This window comes from Zonotrichia albicollis, chromosome 5 (genome assembly GCF_047830755.1).
Source record: "Zonotrichia albicollis isolate bZonAlb1 chromosome 5, bZonAlb1.hap1, whole genome shotgun sequence".
NCBI classification, from domain to species: Eukaryota; Metazoa; Chordata; class Aves; order Passeriformes; family Passerellidae; genus Zonotrichia; species Zonotrichia albicollis.
Genome location: NC_133823.1, coordinates 22258665 through 22285894, shown reverse-complemented (window position 1 = coordinate 22285894; position 27230 = coordinate 22258665). Strand labels below are relative to the sequence as shown.

At 52.1% G+C, this 27230-nt stretch overlaps 1 protein-coding gene and 1 long non-coding RNA gene across 5 annotated transcripts in view; one reads left to right on the top strand and one right to left on the bottom strand.

Annotated features, from left to right (window-relative positions):
• Positions 1-2145: 2145 nt before the first annotated feature.
• PITX2 (paired like homeodomain 2) lies at positions 2146-15803 on the bottom strand. Of its 4 annotated transcripts, none has more exons than XM_074541000.1 (5): positions 15637-15803; positions 13320-13375; positions 5544-5807; positions 4646-4851; positions 2146-2881 (listed from the first exon to the last, which is right to left on the bottom strand). In XM_074541000.1, exons 2-5 carry the CDS (start codon positions 13363-13365, stop codon positions 2318-2320), a joined length of 1080 nt encoding a protein of 359 aa, XP_074397101.1. In that variant the 5' UTR covers positions 13366-13375; positions 15637-15803; the 3' UTR covers positions 2146-2317. The 4 variants fall into 4 exon arrangements, with proteins under 4 accessions (XP_074397101.1, XP_074397102.1, XP_014120925.1 ...); XM_074541001.1 differs by lacking the exon at positions 15637-15803 and adding an exon at positions 13662-13853; XM_014265450.3 differs by lacking the exon at positions 5544-5807 and having other exon boundaries at positions 15637-15802.
• Positions 15768-27230, top strand: part of LOC141729143 (uncharacterized) — a 165162-nt gene continuing 153699 nt past the window's right edge. Inside the window, exon 1 of the long non-coding RNA XR_012580401.1 lies at positions 15768-16014. This is a non-coding gene — a long non-coding RNA (uncharacterized LOC141729143). The remainder of the gene's footprint in view (positions 16015-27230) is intronic.

Below are 27230 nucleotides of genomic sequence, written 5' to 3'. Positions count from 1 at the left end.
GGAGGAGGAAGGGGACATTTCTGGCAGCCCCTGGCACTCACCCTGGTGAGGTGTTGACACGGTGCGGAAAAACCGAGGGGAGCGGCGTGGGTCGGAGAGGCGGCGAGGCCGGGCAAGCAGGGGGGGCCTCCCACCTCCCCCCCGTCCCGAACACCGAGGTTCTTTCTCTCCACCGACCCCCTGGCAAGAACACACAGAGGAAAAGAAAATAGAAAGTCGCGTAAAATATTAAAATAATTTTAAAACCCCCAACCTTGCAACAAAATAAGACAGAGAAGAAAGAATCTAATAAAAAAATGGGACGAGGAGGAAAAAAGGGCGGTAAAGAAAATAAAAATAAGGGGTGTTGAAAGAAAATTTAAAAATGATGGGGAAAAAAGTGGAGGCTGGGGTTTGCCCACGCTGCAAGCGGACCCACGGGACAGTACCCTGATTTCGTGTGGGGAAAGCATTTTCCTCGTGGGAAAGCGCAGGGCGCTGACCTCTCCCCTCTCCCTCTCTTCTCCGCTCCTCTTCCCGTGTAAGCGCTGGGGGAAGGAGCCCTCGGCCGTGCCCGCCCGCCCCCGGGCTACCTCGGCCGCTCCTCCCGACCTCACAAAGGCGCGCAGCGAGCGCGCAAAGGCCGCTCCGGGATCACGCTCGCTCTCACCGCGGTTTCCTCCCTGCCGTCCCCTGCGCCCCTCGCCAGTTTACGCGCCTGCGGAATTTCTTCGCGTCTCGATATTCCCTCCGGATCCTGCGGCTGCCCACCCTCTCGGCAGCCCCTCCTCGCCCGCCCGGGGTGTGAGCCGATGGGAGGGCCGAGCAGCAATTCATCTTGATTTGTTTCAATTGTCTGGCGATGGCAAAGTTATAATCCTGTATAATTTCACGAACAAGCAGGTTGAGAATGAATGGGTCAATATTATTTAAAACAAAACACACGAGAGCACGACCTTTCCCTTCAACGACGTGTTGCAGCACGAAGTCGCAGGAAACTCGGGCTAACCTCTCACCCCCCGCGCTCCACGGGGTTGCGGTTATTTGGGCTGCTCTTTGTTTCTCTTCACATCTGAAAGAGGGATTTGGAAATAGAAATGTAATAGTACATGAAGGATCTGCCCGCTGAAGGGAGAGAAGGTGAGCGCAGGGGGCGGCAAAGGGGACAGATTATTTTGAACGGGAGCAGTTTGTTTGCAAGCTGGCTTTCAAAATGTTTTTCTCCTCCACTCCCTTTTCTTTAATGTAATAAAAGCTTCTTTCACAGCAGGACAAATTTAGGCTCGAGATACAGCTGCTTTGTGGCAGGTAATTCTCGAGTCCAGCGATGTCAAATAATGCATTTTCTCGGGGCTGTGCGGGGAAATAAAAGGACCCAAGGGGTACACGTCCCATGTTTCTCTAGTATGCAACGTTAGAGCTAGAGATTTTTTTTTTTTTTTAACGCGGAAAAAAAAAAAAGCGCCAGCATTTATTTGCATTGCAAAAGTACTACCCCGCGTTGCCAGAGAACGAGATCCAGTGTCAACTATCAGTCAATCATTGCAGACTAGTTGCTACTGCGCAGCTTGGCTCAGTAAATAAAAAAATCCAGACAGAACTGTATGCTGTATATTTTACTCCCATGAAATAAAACACATTTTTTTCATGTTTGCTGAAAAGTAAAACAATAATATTGTACGAAATGTTATACACAGGGCATGTTTTACATTGCAATATCAGAAACATCATTGCATCCACCAGAGGTACTATTCTAAAACTGATATTCACACAATTTTTTTTAATAATTATATGTTAGAAACATACAGTGTCGCATTTAGTATATACATTCCCTTGCTCGCAAGCGAAAGAATCCTAATCGCTTCTGTGTAACATGCTTTATTTTAAAGCCTAACCTTTTAAAAACACTGTTGTGATATTACTAACAACTGCTTTTATAAAATTAATTTGACATTTCGATATATATACATCCTTTCAGTCATTTTTATGTTAACAATGCTAAACTTAAAAAATAACAAGCTTATAGTAACATTAAAATGTCATATCATATCCAGTCAAACATTTGTCCATATATATATATATATATATGTCCTTGTAACTGTTGAAATACTCTTAGTGAAAGATCTCCGAATCTGTAGGAGGTCCTTTGAAAACAAAGGAACTATCTTATTTCAGTGGTTTCCTCTTTTTTTTTTTTCCTCCTCTCTCTCTCTCTTTCTCTCTGCCTCTGATTTTTCCTCCTTTCTCTTTCTCTCTAGTGCCCATTACTTTCTCGTGAAATTCTCAGTCTCTGCGGGAAATGGGGAGGGATTCCCAGGCAGTTTCCTACTTGGATGTTTCACACGGGTCTGTCCACCGCGTACTGGCAGGCGCTCAGGTTGGAAGCGGGGTTCTGCACACTGGCATAGCCAAAACTGGAGTGCTGCTTGGCTTTAAGTCTCAGACTCGCCAAGCTCGAGTTACATGTGTCCCTATAAACATACGGAGGTGTTGGAGGAGCATAAGGACAGGCTGGCGTTGGCACTGCAGAATTCAGGGAGGGATTGCTCAAGTTGTTCAAGTTATTCAGGCTGTTGAGGCTGGAGCCGGGCACCCCGGTGACTGCAGAAGGTACCATGCTTGAAGACATACTCATGGAGGATATGGAGTTTGGAGGGGAGAACATGCTCTGAGAAGACAGAGGGTTGACATTCATGGAGTTGAAAAAAGGAAAGCTTTTGGTGGAGAGGGAAGCGGAGGTGAGGCCCTTGGCTGCCCAGTTGTTGTACGAGTAGCCGGGGTACATGTCATCGTAGGGCTGCATGAGGCCGTTAAACTGCGGGCCGAAGCCGTTTTTGCAAAGCTCGGCTTGCTGGTTCCTTTCTCTCTTTCTCCATTTGGCTCTGCGGTTCTTGAACCAAACCTTTGGAAACGGGGGGAGAGGGAGGGAGGGAGGGAGATGCGAGTTAGTCAGGAGCCACCACCACTGCAGCCCTTTGCAGGTTCTCGGGGGCAACAGCCGAGCCTGTCCGTATAGAAGTCTTTATATATAAAATTTGTACGAATATATACGTATAGGTTCACCTCCTCCTCTGTGGAGCCCTGCTCTGGGCCAGGGTGTGCTGCCGGGACAGCCGAACATCCTCGGGGCCGCTTGGCTTTAGCAAGGCAGATTCGTGGCCGCACAATTCCACCCTCACCACGGGGCCCCCCCACTTTCCCCCCGCAGCCCTCCACATAATTTGTGATGCTCTAATTCGCTCCACAGAGGCCAACGCTTCCTTCTTATTCTCTTCCTTTTCTCTTGCCCCCACCCCTTCATTTCTTTTTTGCGTTTTTTCCCCCCCTTCCCTTCTCTCTTGGCTTTTTCTGTACTGAAGCCACCCAGGAAAAATACAAAAGTGGAAAAGTGAGAGTAAAACGCCTGGAAACCCGCGGAGTACTTAAGGCAATGGTACGAGAAAGGAGAGGGAAGCCAGCAACTAATAAATCCTGGCTTCAGTTTGTTAAAACTACAAGTTCCTCTAGCGTGAAGGCTTCCAGAACCGAAAACCACTTTCTAAACAAACACGTTTCATTGTTCTTTGGAAAAAGAAAAAAAGGGAAAAAGAAAAAAAAGGAAAAAAGAAGGGGGAAAAAAAAAATCACCATTTAACAAAGTGCTAAATGAGATCTAAGGGACCCTCCCCGCGCAGACAATGGGAAAAGCGTGCCCTTTCCCAATCCACATCTGGGTGTCTGACCCGTCGCGCAGCCGCCAGCAGCCGCCTTACCGTGTGTATTGAAACCACCCGGGGGTGTTTGTGGTAACCCCCACCCCGGTGGAGCTGGGCGCGGCCGCCCGGGTGCTCCGCGGGGACGGGCCCGTCTGGAGGCCCCGCGCGGACCGACACAAAAACCTCCGCGGCAGCCGCACCGCGACCGGCAGCGCTCCGTGCTCCGGGACACACCGGGCTCGCCCGGGCCCCGCTCCCGCCGGCCCGGGGCTGAGAGCCGGCCCCGCTCGCTGCCGCCCCCGGCTCTCACCGTTTCGCTTTCCTCAAGCCACCTCGGGGAGAGGATTTGTGGGGGATCCCCGAAAATCTGAAGGTTCGCCCGTTTATAGGCTTCTTTTTGGGCGTGTGTGTGTTGGGGTTTGTCGTTTTTCATTTTCCCCCCCAGCGCGGTGTTTGCAGGCGAGCAGGATCGGGCCGCGGTATCTCTGCAGCGCCGCGATGGTCCCATAAATCTCAGAGGGGGATAGAGGGTGGAGAGAGACGCTCGTCGAATTGTGAAACCCAAAGAAATAGAAAATGCAAGGAAGGGCACGTTGGGAGTGCCTCGGAGTGAAGCAAAAGCTCTTGTGTATTTTACATCTTTTTCTTATTAGAGGCAGCGCAGGTTGCAGCCTGTTCCAAGTTGCTTTCTTGACTAATGTTTTTATTAGCGTTTCGATCAAAAGGAGAGGGACGCATTGCACGGTGAGGGCGAAACGTGCAGCAAACCATATTTCAGACACACAGAGAGAGATCCCAATCTGTCTCACTTTGACAGAAATGTCCTGCTCTGCCCTGCTTTTGTGCAAAGGCTCTGGAGCTTACATACAAGCCGAAATCGAAAGCAGCTGCAAATATTTCAGCCCTGCTTCCCATTCCCAGCCCACCCTGACCCCCGCTGCTCCGAGCCGGGGTGCCGTGTCAGGACTTACCCTAACCCTGGCCTCGGTGAGGTTGGTCCAGACGGCGATCTCCTCCCGGGTGGACATGTCCGGGTAGCGATTCCGCTGGAAGGTGGCCTCCAGCTCCTGCAACTGCTGGCTGGTGAAGTGAGTCCGCTGCCGCCGCTGCCTCTTCTTCTTGGAGGGGTCCTCGGGCCCCGCATCCTCATTCTTGCTCTGTTGGCTCTTATCCTTTTCTGTAAGTGGGGGAAACAAAAAACAACAAGGCGGAAAACGAAGGCGCCTCAGCCTCCTCTCCAGCGGCTGGGGAGAAGCGTGTCCCCAGCGCTGCTGGAGCCCGCAGACTGCCCCGAACGCGGCTCGCTGCTGTAATGATTAACCCGCGCCGGCCTCCCGCCGCTGCGGCTGCTCCGCGCCCCGGGCACCCACGGGCGGCTCCTCCCGGTGGAGCAGCCACCGCCGGGCAGCGGCACGGAGCCGCCTCTCCGTACGCAAGCTTTCTGCCTATGTGCATCCGTGTTATTCTCCCGTCTGCATACACGTAATTCGTTTTATTAGCTTACCTACACTGGTGTTACTCGCCCGCCTGTAACAATATTCTTTGTCCGTATATACCCCTATTTGTCCGTCTGCATCGGGATTACTCGCCCATGAAATCCCACGTTATTTGCCGATCTGTATCCATGTAATTCGCCTATCAGTACACATACTACTCGCCTATCCTTACACATGTCATTATCCTCCTCTACGCCGTCACACAGACACCGCACGCGAAAAACCACGAAACGCATCTCGACTCGGGTGCGGGGTGCTCCCGGGCGGAGGGGCGACGGCGCATCGCGGTCCGCGGGGCTGCCAGCCGGGCTGGAGCAGGACAGGGCTGCGGGGCGCCCGTCGGGCCGGGTCCCTGCCTCTCACCCCCTCTTACCTGCGGCCTCGGGGCTGGAGGTGTCGGAGATGGTGTGCACCTCCAGCCGGTGCTTGGCGGACTCCAGGGAGGAACGCGCCTGCCCCGGCGCCAGCGCCGTCGCCATGGCCAGCGCGGGCTGGTGGTGATGGCAGGATGATGAAGAGGAGGAGGAGGAGGAAGGTGAGGAGGAGCACAGCTTATTCCCGGCTCCCAGGCGCTCCAGGCTTAACGGGTCCTTCATGCAGTTCATCGGCAAAAGGACGCCAAAGTCTACGTGCGCGCCTGGGGGGTCGATAGGAGAAGGTGTGCGTGTGTCTGTAGGTGTCGGTACGTGTAGGAGGGTCCGCGCAGCGCCCCCTCCGCTGGCGCGGAGCAGCCCCGCGGCTCCGGGGGTCAGGGCTGCCGGCCGGGGAGCCGCTCCTGGGCGAGCGACGTTCGACTAGAGCCCAGGAGGCACGGCGAGCCTCGAAGCCCCCGCCGCCCGGGGGGGCGAGGCGGCGGCGACAGGAGAGCGGGTGAGTCCGGTCCTGTAAGCGCCGTCACGGCGACACGGCAGCTCCCCGGCCGGCGGCCCCCGGCCCGCCGCGGGGCTCCGCGGGGCGGGGGCGGCGAGGCGCGGCGGCGCTCCGCGGGGCGCTCCTCTCCGCTGCCCGCGCATGGACCCGCGCCGCGGCCGGCCCCGCACCGCATCAGCTCAGCCGCTTCCCTCTTGGCCTGACATCTTAAACCGGCGGCGGCCTTCCCCGCGCCTCACGTCACCCGCCACGCCCCGCCACGCCCCCGCCCCGCCCCTTCGCCGCCCGCCCCGCCCCGCCCGCGCCCCGCCCCACCCTGCGCTCTCCGCACCGCCCCCCGCGCTCTCCCGGGGACGGGCGCACCCGGCCCCCCAGCAAACCTGCAAGCCCCCGCCCGGTGTGCCCCGCCGGGCCGCCCGCGCCCCCAGAGCCCGCCCGCCGCCGCCGGCCCGCGGGGCACCCCGCCCGAGCGGCTCCGAGCGCGTCCGCTCCGCGGCTCGCCGCGCTGCCAGAGCTGCGGGGCTGGGAGCGGGGAGCTCGGCACTGCCAGAGCCGCTGCAGGAGGGTGGGGGAAAGCCCGATTCCCTCCTCATGGAGGGGGTGGAAAATAAGCGGGACGGGGGCGCGGCCGGTTAGACGGCAGACCTTGTGCCGGTAACAGCGACATTTAAACACAAACGACAACAACCTGCCCTCTGACACACAGCTACGGAAAGCTTCACACCGCGCTCGGAGGACCCTGACCCCTTCTAGTTCCCGTGCCTGCCGGCTTTCTGCCCTTCCTCTGCCCGCACTAAAGGCGGGGTACAAGGGGGAAAAATCCTTTCCTTGGTTCCGCCATTCCCGCCCCTTTCCTGCAACCGGGTTCCCAAAAGTGAGCCCCAAAGGAGGCTTTCTCACCCCGGTTTTACCACTTACTTGCACAATAATCCGCGGGACCATTCCTCCCTCTCGGCGTGGACCCCATCCCGCCCCCGCGGGGCGCCCGGAGCAGCCCACGAACCCGAGCCCACGCAAGCCGCTCACAGAATTTGGCCAAGCCCCACACCGGTCCGCACGCCAGCACACAACCTTCTCAGACCTCTCTCCGAAGTTTGGGGACAGGATTGGACCCCTCTCCCGGGCAGAGGCAGTAGAGGGACGGGCTACCCTGTCCCGCAGTCCCCGCTCCTGGGACCGCTTGTGGCGCCGGGATGAGGCTGCTGTGGAGCCGTGTCTCGCAGGAAGGAGGTGCGGGGCTTTTCCACGCGTCTAAGGCGGGGACAAGTTGCCCTGCCATGCTGGACAGGTCCTCCTGGGGCAGAGGAATCCAACCCCGAGCCCGCAGAGCCGACACTGGCCCAGCGGAGCTGTGGCCGTCTTAGGGATGGGGATTCCGAAGTAGCCCAGGAGCGGGAAACGCAGGTTTGCGTCTCTATCTTCAATTTGTCTGGCTGGTCACTGGTACTGAAAAGTTAGCGAAAGCTTCCCCTTGATGTGGCCCTACACATCCACATCCCAGAGCCCAAACTTTTCTGTGTCCCGTGCCCATCCCGTCCGCCACGTCCCACCCCCACCTCCCTCAAGGGTCTTCCTCAGTCGCTGATTCTCGTTCGAGGAACGTATCATCCGTCGCAATCTTAGTTATCGCTAAATTATACATATTACTTTCGCAGCCTGTTAGTAAAGAAGGTTAAATTAATTTACATTCTGCTCATTATCCGGTGTTTAAATGACGTGTTTTTATCCCTGAGATTTGGCAAAGAATCTCTTTCCTCAGACCCCACAGCGTTTCGATGGAGACAATGCTCTTACATTTGTAGTGGATTTTAATCTGATAAGACTCTAATTTGCTTAAGTCTTTTAAATAGGGGGTTTAAAATGATTCTAGCCGTTTTCTTATTGAATTTCCTCTAATTCCCCCAAGATCATAAAGTATATGTGTAAAGTAAATATTTCCTCCCTTTGCACCGGCAGCAGATGACCTATAACTAAGTCAATATGAATCCAGCTCCATTCTGCACAATTTGTTTACCAATCATATCCCAGTTTCTTCTTAACCTCTCGCTACCTACCTCTGTGGTCCCGCACCTAGAACCGCCCCCCGGCCTTTCCCCGTGGCGGGGCCGTGCCGAAATCGCGGGCAGGGCGCTGCCCCAGCCCTGGCCTCTCAGCGAGGGGCGCCTGGGAGGGGGCGCTGCCCCTCTGCAGCCCCACGTCGGGGTGAAAACAAGTGTGCAAAGCCATGGGGTGGGGGAGCCAGAGGGAGAGGTGATACGGAGGTATCTCCGCCTTCCTCCCCCACTTTTTTCTTTTTAGACGGGGCAATGCATCAATGCATCCCTGTCTTGGACAACACCCGTCACCTTTTTTTTTTTTTTAGCCATTAATTTATTTTCAGTCCTTTTGGGGCAGTGCTGGCTTCTGCCGCCGCGACTCGAAGCGACGAGTCCCTCCCGCGTGCGGAGCGCTTGTTACGCGCTTTATGCCCGGCAGGGCGAGCGCCGGTGCCCGCCGTGCCCGCCGGCCGCAGCCCCGCTCTCTCGGGACGTTTGGCGGGGCAGGCCGCTCCCGGAGCGTTCCCCCGGAGAACGGGGAGAGGAGGAGGAGGGCCCGGCCACCGCACCGCCCTATCGCACCTTCCCCAGCTCCAGCCCCGCGTCCCACAGCCACAGGCGTGACAGATCCTCCAGCAGTCCCCGCGCCCCGAAAAGCAGCGCACAACAGTGGCCCGGGCCCCGGTAGCCCAGAGGGAGAGGCTGTCGGCATTTCCTTACGTGCCTTTGATTAAAACTCCCCCATCCCGGGCAGGAGGGGAGCTACCACACAGCATTAGTTGTCATGGTGATCATAAATCACGTAAATCCAAAAATACCCACCTATAATCTGAGATGAAGCTTTTATTTCCCAAGTGAAATAATATTTTAAAAGCTGTCAGCCAACCGAAAAACAACCTAATTGTAGTCACCCAGGTAATATATTAGCGGTAAAGGTTTCAATTAAAATGTCAAGTGTTTTAAATTTTTTTCTTTTTTTTTTCTTTTTTTTTTTTTTTTTTTCCTGGTGGAAGTTCCCATCGCCTCTCGGGTTCGGGTCCTGGCCACGCAGCCGCCCCCGCCAGCTCACTCGCGTACCGACTATGCGCGCATTCTGTGTGCGGCTGCCATCACCAAAGAAAACCCCAAAACTATTTTGGGAGGTGTTCTCTTTCCTTTTCCCCCTGAGCTGTAGGGCCCATCGGGGATGCGCCCAGATGGACTAGGAGACTTCCGCCGCCTACGAAAAATGGGGAATCGGGGATGCTCCCCGCTCCGAATCACTTTTTTAATTTCCTGGGAGTTTTGGTGTGGTTTTTTCCCTGTTTGTTGGGTTGGTTGATCGGTTGGGGCTTTTTGTGAGTCTTTTTTTTTTTCTCTTATTTTTTAGTTTTTCCACATTGTTTTTTGAGTTTATTTGGAATGCCCGGTGCCCGCCCCGGCGCGGCAAGCGGGAGGGCCGACGAGAGCAGGGCCGGGAGCTGGGCGGCTCTGCTGGGGATGCCGTAGGGTGGCCAGACCTACTGCGGGTATTTATTTTCCCACTTTTCCTTTATCGCCTCACGAGATCTTTGTTTCTAGGCGTAATACTCCCCTAAATGGATAAATTGGTTCTTATGTAGAGCCTCCAACTAGTCCTGTTGTCTTTTACCTTTGGCTTGTTGTCTTTCGCCTATCTCGGATTACCGGGTATTCTCCTCGATGAAGAGCCATTAATTACCCATTCAGTCAATATTAGGAAGACTACAGAGCTTTTTACATAGGATTAAGAAGACATCAGATTGTTCCGTTAGTATATTCCTACTCACGAAAAAGCTTTCGTTATACATTTAGTTTTCCCTGGAGTGAGGCTAACAACTGCTGCATATATTATTCTCAGACGCCAACCGCGGAGGGGGAAAATTCTATAAGCGAAGCGCAATAAATAACTTCTAATTTGCGCTTGGCGGGGGGTGCGGGACGGGGCGCGCACCTTCCGAGGGGCCGCGCACCAGCGAAGGGCTTGCGCCCTGGGCAGGGAACATCCCGGCTCCACGGCTCGGGTCACAATTCCGGGGACTAATTTGGCCGCGCTGTGCGGAGGGGAAGGTGCCGCTCGGCTCTGCCTGGCGGCCCAGCGGCCGCAGCGATGCTCCGGCTCCGCCTCAGCCCCCCGCCCTCGCTCCCTCCCGCGGGGGCACAGCCTGCGCGCCTACCTCGGCCCGCGGCTCAAAAAAGGCACCGGCGACCTTTGCTTTGCCCGCTGCAGTGTCTTCATCCGGTCTGAATGGAAAGCTGAATCAGCGTTAGGTTTTTAAGGTTTTGTTTTTGAAAAGAATGTTCAGTTACAGAATAGTTAGACCAATTTCAGACCAATTTTTTTTCCTTATTATTTCCTTTTTTTTTTTCGATAGTGTTGAAACAATCAATTTGGAATGCTGAATGGTGATACGAGACGGAATGTAATTTCAACATTTTATGCTGGAAGCTGCTGTTTCAGCAATACCCAGATTATCGATTACAGGAAAGGATTCCTTAAGTAGAATTCACAGACCTAACAAATCGTATAGATTTTATATATATATATATATATATATATGTACACACAAATACCTTAAGCATCCTTTCACCCTGCATAAAAATTACTCAAACAACCCCACCACCGACAACCGTTTACAAGTGCCGTGGGTCTGCCGAAGCATGTGCTGAAGTTTTCCTAATTTTGTGGGTCTGGTCACCCGGCAGCAATTTTCCTGTCTCTCTGAAGAAATCTGACACCCGCCGGGCTGCGTTTGACACTCTAGGCTGCAATAATATTTTCATACTTTCCCATTTTCCTTTCCTCGGCATGGCCACGGACTCGTTTCTTCTGGAAGAGCCCTCCCCCTCTGCGCCCCATTCCCCGCGGGAAGCTGGCATGCCGTGTACTTTTGGAGGGTCTCCTACTGAATTTTGTTTCCTCCTTTCGCAGAACCACCGATTTGACAAAGCAGTCGCATGTTTTGCTGTTAATGCCAGTGGTTCTAGTTAGCGATCATTCTCCTCGTGGCCACTGACGGTGCATATCTGGCGAAATTACCTCACCGCCCTCGTAATTTCCCAAACTGAAATGTGACAGAGAGCGGTCCCCAATCACCCCTGCTTCCTTCCCCGCCCCAAGGATAAGACTTTTTGCAAACTAAATCCCAAAAGCATGACGTCCTTACGGTCAGGTAAGACAAAAATCAACGAGTACCGCGCGGGTTTAAGCAAATCAAAGCCAAGATCCCAGCAAATCCCTCCGGTATCACGAGAAAACACCCGTGATTTCTACGATTTACAGCAAGTCGCCCGAGCAGCTCAGGGCGTCTCGGGACTTGCCATTATCCGTCGCACAGAGGCAGGGACTGAGGCACCACACAGAGCTCATCCCCATATCTGCAGGAATATATTCCCATATCGGCAGGGGTATATCCGTATCCGAGGTCGTCGCGCTTCCCTTCCCCGTAAATGGGAGCGTTTTAATGGTCAGGCAACACCGCCGTTGCTTCTGGGACTCGGACGTATGTTTTAATTAATGGCATTAAAGGTGTTTAGATAGCAATTTCCCCTGCAGCCCGGCGAGTAAAAAACAGGCCGGCTGGTACGGTAACAAGGCAGGAAATTTTACATGTACTACAATAATCCAGGTTCATAATTGATGTTTAAGAAAATAACCATTTGTTTCTCGGCGGAGGAAGTTAAAGTTACCGTGTCAGGGAGCATATGTGGATATTACTTTTATAAATACTTAGTCGAATAAAGCTGACTTGGAAGGGCTCATAAATTTATTATATCAGAAAGGTCCCCACTTTCCCATTAGATCGTGCTAAGGGCTTTGATTAAGACCACCTGTTCATCGGGAAGAAAAGGCAGGGGAGGGTAAAAAGGCTTTTCTTATTTGCAAACCATATATAAAGCAATGTCACCCTTCCTTTCCACATTATTTAACACTTATTACTGGCCGAGGGAAAAAGTGCCAGACCCTGGTAAAGCCTATTTGTGCACAATTTTATATCGTGTATGTTTCCGGGATTAAAAATTATCGGTTCGTAATACTTTGGCGTTTGGAATTACCCCGGATTTTGCTCCCTAACCTTCCTTTAGTTTAAGCGTTTCTTCTTCTAGGGGTTTTGATGTCCAGCTAGCAAATCCTGCCTAAAGTCCCCGGGGGCGGGTGGACTCGAGAAGGGGACGTGGCCTCTTCTGAAATCATTGGATGTTATTTGAGAAATAGCGAGCTGTTTGGCCAAACAGGGTTAATACAGTATTCTTACAAGGAAGTGTTTAACCACGGGACCAGGAATACGTGCATTATTAATTCACTCTAGTTTCCTGTATTATTAATTCAGGTTAATGTATTTTATTTAAACAAAATTACGTTTATCTTGGATTAAACAGTCTCTCGAAATACAGGGCGCTTGTTTTCTTCTTTGTAATATGTTTGCATTGCTGTTTTTCTTTACCACCCCTCGGGCTCGCCTGTCAGACCCCCTGAAAAGGGCAGGGGAAGAGAGACAGGAGCTCGCTCTGTTGCAGATGGAGCGCTGTGGGGGTGCCTACCTCTGGGGGCAGGAGAGGGCTGGCGGCTTGTTTACGGGCGCGGGGGTGGTGTCAAAAAATAGAAAATAAAAATAAATACGAGGGCGACGCTGCGGGTGTCTAAACGGCGCGCTGACAGCGATTCTTTTTTGGGGGACACGCGCTCTGGCAGCGGGAGCAGCAGCCGCGGGGGTGCACGCACCTCCTTTTCCCGTTTCCCTTTCGCTTTCCCGTCCCGCGGTCGCGCACCTCCCGGCGCAGGCGGCGCCCGGCGCGCCCCGGGCGGACAGCAGAGGGCGCCCTGGCGCCGCGCAGCCGGGCCCGAGCTGCCGCCGCCGCCCCGCAGCGCGCCCGCGGAGCGGAGCGGAGAGACCGCCGCAGGTCACTGGCGCTGGGGGCGGCCGCCCGCACACCGTGCTGGCCCGGACACCGTGCTGGCCCGGACACCGTGCGGCCCTCCGGCCCATATACCCCTTTAGATATCCGCCTTCGGAATAGAGACACTCGACGGCGGCGTGTTGCGCGCCTGGGGACGGGGACGCGGCGGGGCGGCGCAGGGGAGAGGTAACTGGCTGGGTGGATGGGTGGGTGTCAGCGCCCGACGCTGCGCAGCCCTTCGCGGAGGCGGCGCCGCTTTCCCGGGGCCGGCCCGCCTGGCCTCGCACCCGCGCAGCGCTCTGCACGGCAGCGGCGCCTCCGGGCCGGCGGGCCTCGGTGTCTCTTACCTAGCTGGACACAGGCGGAGACAAGTTTGCGGCAGTTGGACTCCATTACCCGTTATCTGCAAAAGACGAATGGTTTTAAAACAATTACTTTGGGATTGAAAAATACACGCAAAAACCCGAAGCGCGGCCGCCCCGGGAGCTACGTCGCAACGACGCGGGCTGGATCGCACACATTTCCCCAGCGATACGCGCAGTATCCCCTCTCCTTGCCTCAGCCTCAGGTCCCACCAAAGTCACACCGCAGGACAGGCGCAAACACCCGTAGCTGCTTCCCAGCCCATCGAACCCTCTGGCCTCCCTGCACCTCTGGTTCTTTGGGCACGCGTAGGAGAGTCCCCAAACCTCGTCGCCGAGCTCAGCCGCGGGACAGGCCGACTCCGGTGGCGGGGGTGCCGTAGGACAGCGGGTACAGCAGCCGCTCCCCCACCGCGGCGGAAGTTGCGCGGCAGCGGCTGCGCCTCCGCGCTCCCCGGCCGCCACCGCCGCCTCCCTCTATCTGAGAGGTCGGGCAGTAAAATCACAGGATTAGTGCCTGATTGAGATGTCTGTTCGTGAGATATTACAAAATTCATTATCACAGCTCTCTACTAACTCGATATGAAGTAACACAGATGGGATTTTATTAGTCCAGGCTTCAAATGTTTACTTATGATAATTTCGAGGGAAATTTGCATGTCACCATCATTTCGGTAATCTTTCTTCTTCTTCTTCGCTTCTTTTTTAATGTCTGGACCCGGCGCATTATTAGCTGGTGCTTAGAAATCCGGCAGCCTGGAGCCGAGGCATGTTTGGGATGAGCAGCGCCAGACACAGCACCCACCGAGAAGGGCCCCGAGGCTCCGGCCCTTCCACCTTCCGCCGGGCAAGCAGGATAAGGCCGTGGAAAAAGGGGAGGAAAGGGGGGAAATAATAAAAAGAAAAAATAAATATTAAAATAAAAAGGAAAAGGGGGAAAAGGAAACGGGAAGGTGCTGTTATTGGGATTCCTCGTGGTCGTGTCGTGACATGGCGATTTATATTCCCAGATGAACGACGCCAGGGAGGAACTCCGCTCCCTCCAGCAGCCGGGCCTAGCACACGAGCAGTGCCTAAATTAATCGGGAAGGCGATTAAGGGAACCTTAATTCTTCGCCGATGGTCCTTATTTCGGGATCGGTCTCCGTCAAGATTAGTCCTGCGTGACAAATGCCCTCCCCCGCGGCCTGCCTCTATGGCTGATTTATCTCACGAGTGGAGACACACGGCTCCCCCCATGCACACGCCCCGACACCGAGAGGAAGTTTTTCCTCTCTACTGAAATGCCGGTCTCCTCGGAGAAAAGTGCCTTTCTCGAACGGATTATTATTATTCCTTCCTCACCCGTATTGCTCCTTCCCTTTTTCCTCTCCTTATCCTCTTAATTTTCGTTGCCAGACATATCGCAGCATCGGGCCAAGTGGAACGTTTTCCTATTGTCTCCAGCTCGGCGACACAAACGAAAGCAACTCCACTTGCTTTTCCACTTCTCTTTCTCCGAGTACTCAGATTTAAATACCTCCGCACCTCAGCGCGCCCACGGCCCCAGCAAAAGCACCAGCCGTGCGACCTTGCCTTTCTCCGCGGCCGGGCCCTCTCAGCAGCAACCTGCTCGGAGCAACTGCGGTGCGCGGACAGCAAAGCGAGATTATTATTTTTTCTTTATAGTTATCTATCACTGTTCTTTCTGGGGAAAAAAGAATAAAAATCCACAATCCCCAAAAAACTGGAGCAGCCTGGCAAGGATCTCACCGCCCGAAATGCTGCGGTCCGTGATTTTGGCGGGAGGCTTTCTGCCAGAGGCCCGCGGCCGCTGGCTCTCAAACGAAAGGGGGGTTCCGTGCGGGGCCTACCCCTGCGCGGTGCCCGCGGGGCAGCCGTGCCCGCCGTTCTCTCGCTGGCGGTGCCGGTGTGAGACCCCGCGGCCGGCTCGGCAGATCCGCCCGCATCGCTCTCGGGCAGCCCGAGCCCGCGCCGCCGCCGCTGCCGCCCCCCGCCCGGCTCCGCGTCTCCGCGCCAGGAAGGCGCTGCCTGCGCGGCCGCTTCCTGGGCGCCCGCCCCGCCGGGGAAGCGGGACCGGCACGGTGAGCAAACGGCGCGGGGGCAGCGCCGCTTCCCTCGCCCACAGCGCTGCGGGACGGGCCGCAGCCCCCCGGGAGGACATCAGCGACCCGAGCCCGCAGGACCCTGCCCGGCCGGCCCGCCGTCCCGCCGCTCGTCTCGGGGTGCGCAGAGCCAGGACCCGCCGTGTTCGCAGCCCCGCGCCCGTCCCGCCGGTACCCCCCGAGCCTCCCGCACTCACCGGGGCCGGTTGCGCTGCCCGCCCCGCTCTCTCGCTGCTGGTGCCTGTGGCTGGCGGGGGCGGCGGGGCCGCGCCGGGCTCCTGCGCTGGCTGCGGGGCCGCGGAGCCGCCGCTGGCTCCCTCCTCCCCGGCCCTCCCGCGCCCCCGCCCCGCCCCGCCCGCCTCCCCGGGCCCTGACGTCACGCCGGCTCCACCGAGCGCTCCCCGCTGCCGCGGGGCCGGGCCGGGCCGGGGCGGGCGGCTCCGCGGCTCTCCGCGGGCACGGGCGCAGCGGCGGCGGTGCAGCCCCCGTCCGCGGAGGGGGCAGGGGGCAGGAGGAAGGACAAAAGTCGGCGGAGGCGGCGCGGCGGCGGGCTAGGTAGCCAGAGGAAAACCGAGGTGAGCGAGGACGGCCGTGGCCTCTCCGCGCCCGCGCAGGGCGCGCCCTGCTCCGCCCGTCTGGGGAGGGGGGCACAAGTAACTGTGGCCGAAGTTTCCCGGGCCGGGCCGGTGGCTGTCCTTGCACCAGGTGTGAAGAGGGATCGGCAACCTATTGGGAGAGGTCTCGGTTTCCTGTTTTAACTCACTTTTTTCATTTTTTTCCCAATTTTTTCTTACTTCTCACATATATATATATATATTTGTTTTTTTTTTTTTTAATGCGGGGTGTTCTTGTTCGTGCCTGTATCGGCAGCCCAGTGCCGGGATAGCCGAAATGCTGCCGCTCCTCTCTGTTACTCGCCCTGCATCATTTACGCGCGATAGCGAGAAAACGCTACTTTCTCTTCCTTTTCCCCAAAGGACACCGAGCTGCCTCCAGGGCGAAATTTATTTTCGATTTTGCGGCGTTTTCCGTGTTTAAGAAAATATCGAAGCTGGATTTCTCTGTTCAGATCAAACTAAAGCGATCGCTTTTTCTCACAGCATTTTCCCGGCTTTGTTTATAGAGGAATCACGAGAAAATAAAATAGGCGCTTTACTAACTCGGAGGCTACACCTGATCTCTTTGTGGCTATTTTAAAATTATTTCAGCCTGGAGTGAATTTTAGTTATTTATAGCCGTGGGCAGGGGGCTAGGCGGTTATTGCTGGAGGGGAAAGCGAGCCCTTGGAAGAGGCCAAGTTTTCCGCGGGTCGTTCAGTCAGCCAAGCCGCAGCCGGCAGCACCGCGCTCCACGGTGTGCTCAGAACAGCTTTCATTGCGACGCCGCAGCGGTGGCCGCGCCAAGCGGAGGGGGTGACTTTCTCTCTCAAGAAGAGAAATCATATGGGAAAATCTAGGGAGAAATAAAATAGTTTACTGCGTCCTTGGCTACCTGCGTTTCTATCCCTGGGAGCGCTCTGCCAGGTGAAATCCAGTTTCTCCGCGCCTCCGAAGAAAGAGCGGGAGTGAGAGGGACTCCCAGCTCCCGCCTCTCACTTTTGTTTATCCGGGAGAAGCAAAGTGCTTGCGCCGGTGCGCATCTTCCCCACACCCCCAGCCCCGTTGTGTGTCGGGCAGAGAAGGCTGGGACCCCCGCTTTGGCAGCGCGGCCGCGGAGCGGGACCGCCCGCCGTTCATCGACCGCCTCCGCGCCGGGCAGCAGCAGTCCCCGTCCGCCCCGGAGAGGCTAAAGTGAGCAGCTGGTGGGAAATGCAAATGGCTTCTGGAGAAACATAAGATACTGGATGATTTTCATTCCCTCCTCGAGTGTGTGGAAGGAGCTGGACATACGTTTCACGCTCCTAATCCTTCTTTTACATTTTTAGTCATACTCCTATTAAACAACTAATTAATGCCTAGAATCACCAGGGAATACATTAGACATGCTGCCGTGGAAGAGGGGGTTCCAGGGTGTCTGGAAACTATGGAGCCGACTTAATACGAGGATTTCATTTTTTTTTTTTCCCTTCTGTCAAAGCAATAAATGTAATAATAGATTTCAGGGCGAGCAAAGGGCGCGACGGCTGTATTTATAGCCTATCTCCTCCCTTTCGCCAGCGCAGTGACAACAGCTTTAAAACCCCCGAGGAGGCTCCGGAGCCATTCCTCGGCGGGTGAGGCGGCGGTGGCGGGGGCTTGCAGCTGCCCCGGCCCGGCTGGGACGCGAAGAGCCGCGCAGAGCCCTCCGTGCCGGCCCCCTCTTGGGGGGAAGCCGAACCGCTTGGGGAGAAGGTCGGAGTTATTTATCACCCCACCAGACGGGGGAAAGTTGTTTTCTTAAAACCTATCGCGACTATCCGTTGGCAGGCACCTGGCGCACCAGCCGTGTTCCCGACTGCCGTGGGGCTTTTCCTTGGGTGATCCAGGGTCACAGAGTGGGTGAGACAAAGGAGAATACGATCAGCTTCCCGCTGCCCAGGGACGAGGGGGAAAAAAAAAAGGCAAAAAAGCCTCCCCGAAACAAAAAAACCCCAATCCCCAAAAAAACAACTAACCAACATAAAAAACCTGAAAGCGTATGTAGCGGTGACTGAGCGCAGAGCCCAGCCGTGTTTCGGGCAGCCCTCAGCGTCTGGCGCAGGCCGCCAGCGCTGGGGAACCGGCGGAAAAGGGAGTTATCCTCCGAAGTGCGCGATGGGGCAATTCACGAGCGTTTACTTTCTTCATTCCCGGATTATGATCTCAGCCCTCGCAAGCAAACCCTCCCGTCTCCCCCCAGCCTCTCCTCCCACCTCTCTGAGCTCCTTATCTGTCAGCAAACGAGTATGTAAATACCTATAACTGGCTATGTTTAACACACTCAAACATTATTGATTTGTTGGGCTGCTCGAATATTTTCTTCCTGTCTAGATCTGGTTTGAAATTGCTCATTCAGACTGTGCGTTCCGATGCTACAATACAGTAATTGTTAAAAAATTAAGCATTTCAAATGGACCCATTGATTTGCATATAAATTAAAATTATTACGCCTCGCGAATTCTAGTGTTTTATAATCATTTCGAAATTAGCGCTTAACCACTTGATCTGAAAGAAAATATAAATGTCTGTATTGACTTACTAATGAATTGCCTAATTAAAACGTCCCGAGGACGTCGTTCGTTAGCAAGATTGTTAAATCGGGTCACATTAGAGGTAGGGATGACGGTGCGAACCGGAGCGAAGCAACCTCTGTTAACACAGAGTAATATAACCAGTGATTCCCATATTTATTTTCCTTTGCTTTGATCCCTTACCCCTCTTCTATTATTTCTTTTAAAACAATAATTTATTTACGCTTTCTCCTTTTCTCTCCTCTCTTTTTTATTTTTTATTTATTTTTTAAAATAATGGAATAAAAAGAAGAAGAAGCGCAAATATCTGCCTCTGTGCTCCGAGCCTGCGGTCGCCGCTTCCCGGGCGGGCGCGGATCCCTCGGCCGGAGCCGCTCTCGGCTCGCATCTCGCCGGCAGCGAGCGTCTGCTGGAAGCAGGGAAGAGCAATCGCAACTGGCGAGGCCCGTCCCGCCAAAGAGATGCTAACACGGCACTTACCTTCGTCATGAAACTAGGCATAAAAAGGTAGCTCTTCCTAGGAGAGGCAGTGCAAAGGAATGCGAGAAGTTCAGAAAAAAAAAAAAAAAAGAAAAAAAGAAAAAAAAAAAAAAAAAGACCGGCGGTGCGAAAATCTGTAGCCTCGGGGGCTAGCCACCAACCCCTTTCATTTCAAGCACTTATTGATTTGCTGTTGTCATCTTTGGCGACGCAGAAGGACACTTGAAAGAATTTCTGATGGGGCTCTGATCTGAGAAACGAGGTGACCTGACCAGGCTCTCACCAAATTCTTAATTACCACATCAACTGCCTTAAAAATATAAAAAAGAAGAAGAAGGAAAAAAAAAAAAAAGGGAAAAAAAGGGGGGAGGGGGAGAAAGGCGGAGGGGGGGATATTTGACAGCGCCGGAGTTTGCTTATTCGAACTTTTTTAACCACTCAGAAACTCTCCGCGTGTCTTGCTCCCACCGCTGTAGCGGCAGTCCTGCGCCCAGCTGACCCCATCCCCTCCCGCCCCAGCCCCTGCTCCCGCAGACCCAGCTCTCGGCCCTCCGGCGCAGCGATCCAGCGAGCCCGCGGGCGCGGGGCAGCCGCGGGGCGCTGCGGAGGGGCCGGCGCAGCGAAACCACTCTTCCTGCCGGCCGCCAATGCGAGCGGCCCCCGAAGCCCCCTTCCTTTCACCCAGACCGAAAACAGGTCTGGGGAGCAGCCCTCCGTGGGCCAGGGAGGCTAGCCTGGGAAGAGAGTTGCTAAAGAAAACACTTCAAATGCAGCAGATCTCAGAGGAGATGGGGAGAGAGGTCAAGACAACGGGTGTGTGTGTGTGCATATGTGTGTGTTACGCTCAGCCAGACATGCAAGCCTGAGACTTGTCTGCAGCCAGCTGTTAAGAGTGTCATCAAAACTAGATGTATACACTCCGAGCAGGGGAGCAAAATGGAAAATTCAGATGAGGAAATCAACACGAAAAACATATTGTCAAAGGCACTGCGAGGCAAATAGTGTTTGGTGTTGCTTGTACACAGGCATACAATGCTGACAGATGACAGCATGCTCTTGGCTGAAGAGAAGTACACTGCCTTTGTCCCACATGGTGTACACACACATGCACACTCCTTCTTCCTACTCTGGCTGCTGTTTCTGCAGGACAAAGCAAAACCCATCTTTTATAAGCATAATTTTCCCCCACCTCCTTTTCTCATTCTGCTTCCCCCCCACCACCCCTCCCATGTGTGGTAGTTCTTTATTTTAGTATCAGAAAGCTGAGGGCTGGGAGTAGCAGCTATTTTGGCATCTGATTCTGTCCACCTAACAGCAGTGGCTGGACCCAGGCTGTGAAAGCCCAGCAGGCTGTTGCTTAGCATTTTGTACCCTTGTTAGCTTTGAAGGGGCATTGTCCTTTCCAAGCAAATGCCAGTCCCACCAGATCACATCTGCCCATCAAATAAGGCTGATGACATCCCTGTTTTCTGTGTCTGCTCCCCCTTCCCGTTTCCAGTGGGTCACCTGCTCAAGTATGGCAACCAGGACTATATAATAATACCCGAGTCTTATACTCTCTGTTGAGCCTCAGCTCCTCAAAATTCTGGTTCTTAGGATGGCACCACTCAGTAGAACACACTAGCCTAACATTCATTTTCAAGCCTCATTTTATGGCTTCAGTAATTTGTGACAGAAATTTTTGGCTCATAGCTTGCTCACATCCTGCATCCAGTGCAGTGTGCTTAACACATCTGTCTTCTCCCTACATGCCTGACACTTTGCAATACTGCCATTGAATTTCCTTCTCAGTCATGTTGTAGCAAAGGGAATGAATGAAACCACTCCTTGTTATTTTACAGGAGCTGGATTCAAATTCGAAAGGCTTGGGAGTTTAGTAGACAAACCCTAGAAGAGGTGCCACTTGGATATTTTTTTGACACGACTCTCTATGTTGCTTTGAAAATCTTTCCCAAAGCTTATGGAAACCCAGGATCTCTGTGTAGTTTCTTAATTTATTTTCATCCATACTTGGTAAAATTAGACCTTCTGGTAAGTGCTGCAGGTGTAGGCTGAAGACGATGTCACATTTTTCAAAAAACAGGTACTACACTACAACAGTGCTGCCAGTGTTGGAGTGTCACGGTCTCCCTGCCACTTTCATCTGGAAAGCAGGCAAGGTGTCACACCTTCTGTCTGTCACAGCACGGAGGGACCCATCCCTCATGCCACGAGTGCTGGCAGTGTTTGTGCTCACCCTCCTCAGGGAGCCTCTGTCACGTTCATCAAGTGACTGCTTCTCCTGTATTTCACTTGCCTTTGTTGCTGCCAGTCCATCTCTCAAGCTGCAAAATGCTACACCTAAAATGTGTGATCTCTGGCTGTGGCCTTTGTGTGTTTCTGAAAGAGAAGGGGGAGAAATGATGCCAGAATGACCCTAAATTATCTTTATATTGTGGTTTTGTTACAAAACAATACTCTTTCCTCCTTTGGGCACAACACAGTTGTGATTAAGCTTTTTGAAGCAGATGAAGTAAATGTGCATTACTTGGACTTTCCTCTCACACATGATTTCGTGATCATTCGGTGTGATGATGTGCAATCGATCTGTTCCTGGGTCTTGCTATCTTTGCTGAGCTAGAAGTGGCTGAAAAGGTAGATGCACACTGAAAATACTGTGTCTGATCTCACATCATTCCCCACAGCAAACCTTTCTGTCTCCTTTCTGCCTTCTCTGGGCTGTCCCTGCCCTGCTGCGGGTTCCCCACACCCTCAGTCCCTCACCGCAATTGCCGCCCTCAGCATGGAAGGCCGCGGAGTGCATCTTCTGTCCTGGCTGATGGAGTTTTTTGGTAAGAATATTTGGGAAGGGGTGTTGTGTGTGCTCAGAAGTTCTGATATGAGTTTTTGGGATGTACAGTCAGGTTTTGGTAGGTGGCAGGACTGTTGCACTCCCTGGCCTTTGGAGATGGCTAGGGCTGGCTGGGACAGGCCCTGGGCGGCCCATGGCTGCCTGAGGGGCCACTGAGGGGCACAGCAGCCTCACTGCAGCCGCTGCTGTGCCTGCTCACCACGGCTGGCACATGTACAAACCCACCCAGGAGTGCAGGGGATCACAAACCCCCAGCCCTGCTGGCAGTGGGGTGAGGAGAAGGAGGGCAAAAACCCCCCCAGCACAGGGAGACCTCGCTCTTGTGTTGGAAGGGACCTGTCACTGCCTTCCTCTATGGCGTGAGGTGATGGCATGTGGCCAGAGTCAAGACAGGCTTCAGTGCCTGAGGAGCTGGCTGAGAGCAAGGGAAACAGAGCCGAACAGCAGCCCAGCTGTTTGACTGGGACAGCCTGGGAAGCCCTGTCCCTGTGAGGGGGGGCTCCACCCTGACACCCCTGACCCACCGGGCAGGACTTGCTGCCCCCTGCCAGCCCCTCACCAACCCAGGGTGGCTGCTCGGTGGTCAGGATGGCTGGCCAGGCTGTGCCCCAGCCTTTGGACGGTCTCCATGCTTTAGGAAGGTTAAAGTATTAAGTGGCATTTGGGAAAATCGCTTGAGGAAGGGCAAAGGTGGCAGCACCCGGTGGGTTGTTCTCCATCTGGGAGCGTGGCCAAGCTCTCTTACTGTAATAAACTGTGTCCAAGTGCTGGCTCTATATTAGACACTGCATTTAAAAACTATTTCACTAGCTAAATTTTCCTCACCAGCTGAGGGCTGCTTCCCTATTTTATTTTTATTTTTCCTTTCCTTAATTTTATATGGAGCTATTCTGCCTGCCTCCATCAGAGAAGATGTTGAATACTTTCAGAAAAATATTTGTTCTGATGGAATTTATGATAAGATCTGTAATTCAAATTTATGGTTACCTTGATGTGGCAGGTTAGGTAAAAAGGATCCTGATGACATTGTGGCAATCATGAAAAGCTGTATTTTTAGGCAAGTTTGCACAGCTTCTTGAAAAGTGTTTGGAAGCAGAATGTGGGTATAGTCAAATAAAGAATACAGCTGGAAATATGGTTAAAAAGGTTAAAAGAACCCCAGAAAGTCCAACACCTAAGCTAGAGGATAAGTTTATAGGTACACTGTAGGAGTGTCTTAGTATTCCCCAGGCAGAAGAAACACTCACTTTGAGGTCAAACTTGACAAGAAAAGGGAAAATGCTCTTGATATTAATTTTGATTTTGAGAAATTTTTGATTTTGGGAATGAGTGTATTCAAATCACTCCAACAGACAAGAAAGCAGAAGAGGAGAGCTTGCTAGCAGGTTTCTCCCCCACTTTTCTCTGCTTTCAGGAATCTTGCTTACCAGGAGAGCAGAATGTCTGCCAGTTCTGCCAGGGTTGTTTGTACCTTCCTGCTGAACACAGAGGCAGTTTGGTGCAGCAGGAGGCAATCTTCTTCCCAGCTGCTTTCACTGGTGGGTGGTGTTGACAGAATCTCTCGGGGAGATGATGCCACATAAACCAGTTCTCCATTCAGCTGGGTCATCCCTTCATCTTTGACTTTGACTGGGGATGCTCCATGAGCCCTCATGGTACACGTTTGTGGAGTTGCTTGTGGTATCTACAGCCATTGAGCTCATGACTGAACTCTTTACACACCTGCTTATCTCACCTTTTTCCCTGTCTGCTCTCTACCAGCCTTAATTTGCAAGTTTTACCATCCTGGGCAGGGGTTCTGGGCACAAGAATTGTGCTGCCTTTCTCTGTTTAGCATAATACTATTTAAAAGAATGTATTCCCCATGTAAACTTTAGGGAGAAAACAGAGAGACCTTTTAAATTTGGCAGAGTGGTGGAGACTGAAGGAGATCTTTCTGCAGCTGATTTATCTGTCTCTGCCTGCTACTGAGTAGCCATAGCACATTTTGGTTATTGTTTTCCCTCCTGATTTCTGAGACCAAACATTTTCACACAGCCTATTTGTCTTTAACTGGTTTTTCTTTTTGCCTTAGAGCACTGGAAACACAAGGGGCCATGAAAACTTTGTGGCAATTACCTTCCCATGAAAGGAAAGCCCTAAATAAAGCAGGGAGGCTCAGAAAACACTGCATTATAAGAAAAGCCTGGAAGTTATTTCTGTCTTCTCAGATTTTAAAAGCTACTGAATATACCTGTGATTATAAGTGAGCTGTAGGTCAACAAAAATTGCTGTTAGTGCTTTCATTATAATCTCAATTGTTGGGAGTTTACTTAGCACAAACATTTGCTTTGTGGTGAAAGTATGGCATGTAAGCCTTTTGATCTGCAAGCAGTAAAAAAAAAAAAAAAAACCCACCAAATTTTTTGCTTTGTTTTCATTCCCTCCAAACACACTTTATAAACTGTGTTACAGCATGAGCGATCTGATGTTTGAGCTATAAAACATGGCAAGAATATAGATGACATTGGCCACTCCCCCTTTGCTTGGTTTGGGAGAAAAATCTTTTTAGAAGGCACGATAAGATCTCTTTTGAGTGTGCTCAGTAGCAGACTGCACTCCTCTGCAAAAAGATGAGAAGCCTGAAATATGGGCTTTGCCTCATATATTGCCCTGTGAGTGATAGGCAGAGACACTCCCTCTGCAGCCCTGAGAGCTGCAAGATGGCAGAGAAAGGCTCAAAATATGGTGAGCGTGAAGATTTTAAGATTTTTGAGTTCACACAGGGCAAGGGACCAGTGAAAAGTCCTGAGCTCATGTTCTTTTTTTTTCCCTTCCCCCAACCCACCCAGTCATAAAGGCTCCTCTTCTCCCGCAGAAAAGGAAAGCAGCCCACTTGTTGCTTCTCTTTTTTTCCAAAGAAATCAGCAACGCAGTGCTGAACAGCTGGGCTCCTTCTTGGCACTTCACAGACAGGGGGGTGAGAGAAAAAGATTTCCAAATACTTAAGCAGGAGTTGCAGCTGCTGCTATGGCAGAAGTGTTCCTGTGAACGAGCAGGTAAGGATTTCTGTCTGTAGTGCCTGGGCAGGCTGAGGTTTCAAAATGAGCACAGAAATGGGCACGATGGGCAGCAGCGTCCATGCCAGCCAGGCTCTGTCCCGCCTGGTACCTGGAAAGGCCAGTCAGTGTCAGTTCACACGGAGTGGAGGCTGCAGCTACCCAGACGGTGTCAAATGACAGTCTGTTTCTTTAGAAAACCTGTCCGTGGGTTTTCCTAATCCGCCGGAGCACAATGAAACACAACACGCTTCACTTTTGGGCTGTTTGTCACGCCTGCTGAGCGGTGGTACGAGCAATAAGTAATCGTGTATTTGCAGGTGATATGATAACATGAAAGGAAGGCATCTTCACATCACTGAGGTATTCCTGAAGGGTGCTTTTTCTGTCCTTGGAAAGATGAACTACAGAGCTGATTGTGATCTTCCCATTCCATCACTCTGCCAGAGGACATACTTTTTGGAGACTTTTTCCTTGTTTCTCTGGTACATCAGCTCTCCTACATCAGCTTTCCAGATTTTTGGTCTTGCACATTTACTCCAGGTTTTCATTCTGGAAATGTTTACATACAATTTATACAAGGATTAGAATTCAGCCTTGTGCATTTTCCTAGTGATACAGAAAACTCACTGTAATGCAGAAATGTACCTTGCCCCATATGATACACATTACTGAAAAAGACACTTTTTTTAACATCTAAATTTTAAGAAGAAAAAGAAAATTCTTTTAATAGGTTTATCAAAGGGTGACTTTTTCCCTAGAATGATGCTTCCACACAGAAAATGCTGCCTTTCCAGTTAAAATTTAGCATTGTTACAGGCAACAAAAAAATATTGGTCTTACGACAGGCAGTGCAAGGAAAACAGAGAGCAGCAATCAACAGCACCATTTTCATAACTGCTAACACCTGTTAACTCCAGTCAGGTGTTGGCACTTTAAATACCATCTCTGGCAGGACTATTTTTGCTGGGGTTGAAGGTCTCTTTGTCTCGGGAAGCTAAAGATTTACAGAATTTTTGCTCCATCCCAAGAATTCATTGTGGAGGAAGAGCTGATTTCAGCAATTTCATCCGCTTTCCTTCTACACCACCTGCCTCTTCCTTTCTTGTCCTGAAGGTTACTGTATGTGTGCATATGTATTTACCAGAAAAATCTGATACTCCTGGATCTTTAGATGGATTTGATTTTTTGCTGGAAATTTTTTCTCTTCTACTGAGGTAATGTTTAGTTCCTTAGACTTCTAAATCCTGATAATGAGCAGAACTGGGGTTTGGGTTCATATCCAGAAAAAGCCTTTAAAGCTAAGTATGTCAGGTCAAGAAGGTGTGCTGTGAATACCTTAAATCCACAGAGCTGGTGTTTTACCTAAATTCTCTGTTTCTCGGGAGGCTTTGTTGTGCAGGCAGTCAAGTTTGTTTATGTCTTCTAGAAACTGCATTATACAAACTGGAGACAAGTGGAATGCTTCCTTGTTGGTGGAATGCTAACTGTTTTCTGACTGGCTAATATAAGCAGGATGGGAATTAGGAAGTGCACCCATGCTTTAGGAGTGGGCTAGGCTGACCTACAGTCAAGGGGATTTTAACTGTGCCTGATGTGGTTGGATTAAAGCCTGTGGACTGGTCTTACCAGCAAAACTAGCAAGCAAATACTTTGACCAAGCATAGAAACTTCTGCTTTTCTATAGTCTCACCCTTTCCTTTGCTCCTAGATTTGGTAATTTCTCTGTATAGCTGAGATATTGTGTTTCCTGGTTTGAGCTATCCTTCCCCTAGTTCTTTACCCAGCATAAGGTTTTCAAGGGAAGGTGGGCACGAAGAGTATTTGGATAACTGTTTCTGCTCATTGGTACAACTCATTGATCTTGTGGTTTTTTTTCCTCCTGCAAAAGGAAGGCAAATTAATCTCCTTTTCTTTCCTTCTCCTTTCTGTCTTTTTTACTGGTTTCTTTGATACTGTATTGAGTGTGCTCAGCTTGCTACATTTCCGACTTAATAGTGTTAATATATTGGATATGTGCAAGTGTGTACACAAGAGAATTGTGCCCTGCTTTTATAAGCAAGTAACAGAAAAAATTAGTTAGCTTTATCTTTCTTGTTTTATTACTATCTTAAATACATCAAACTCTTCTCTGTTCCCTTATTAAAGGTTAGACAGTCCCAGTTTTAGCAGTAACATGAAAGATGCTATTTTTGACCAAGTAAAACTGAATTTTAATGTATTAGTGAACTTTGTATTAGGAGGTTAGTATTTAAAGGATTATTAGCAAACTTT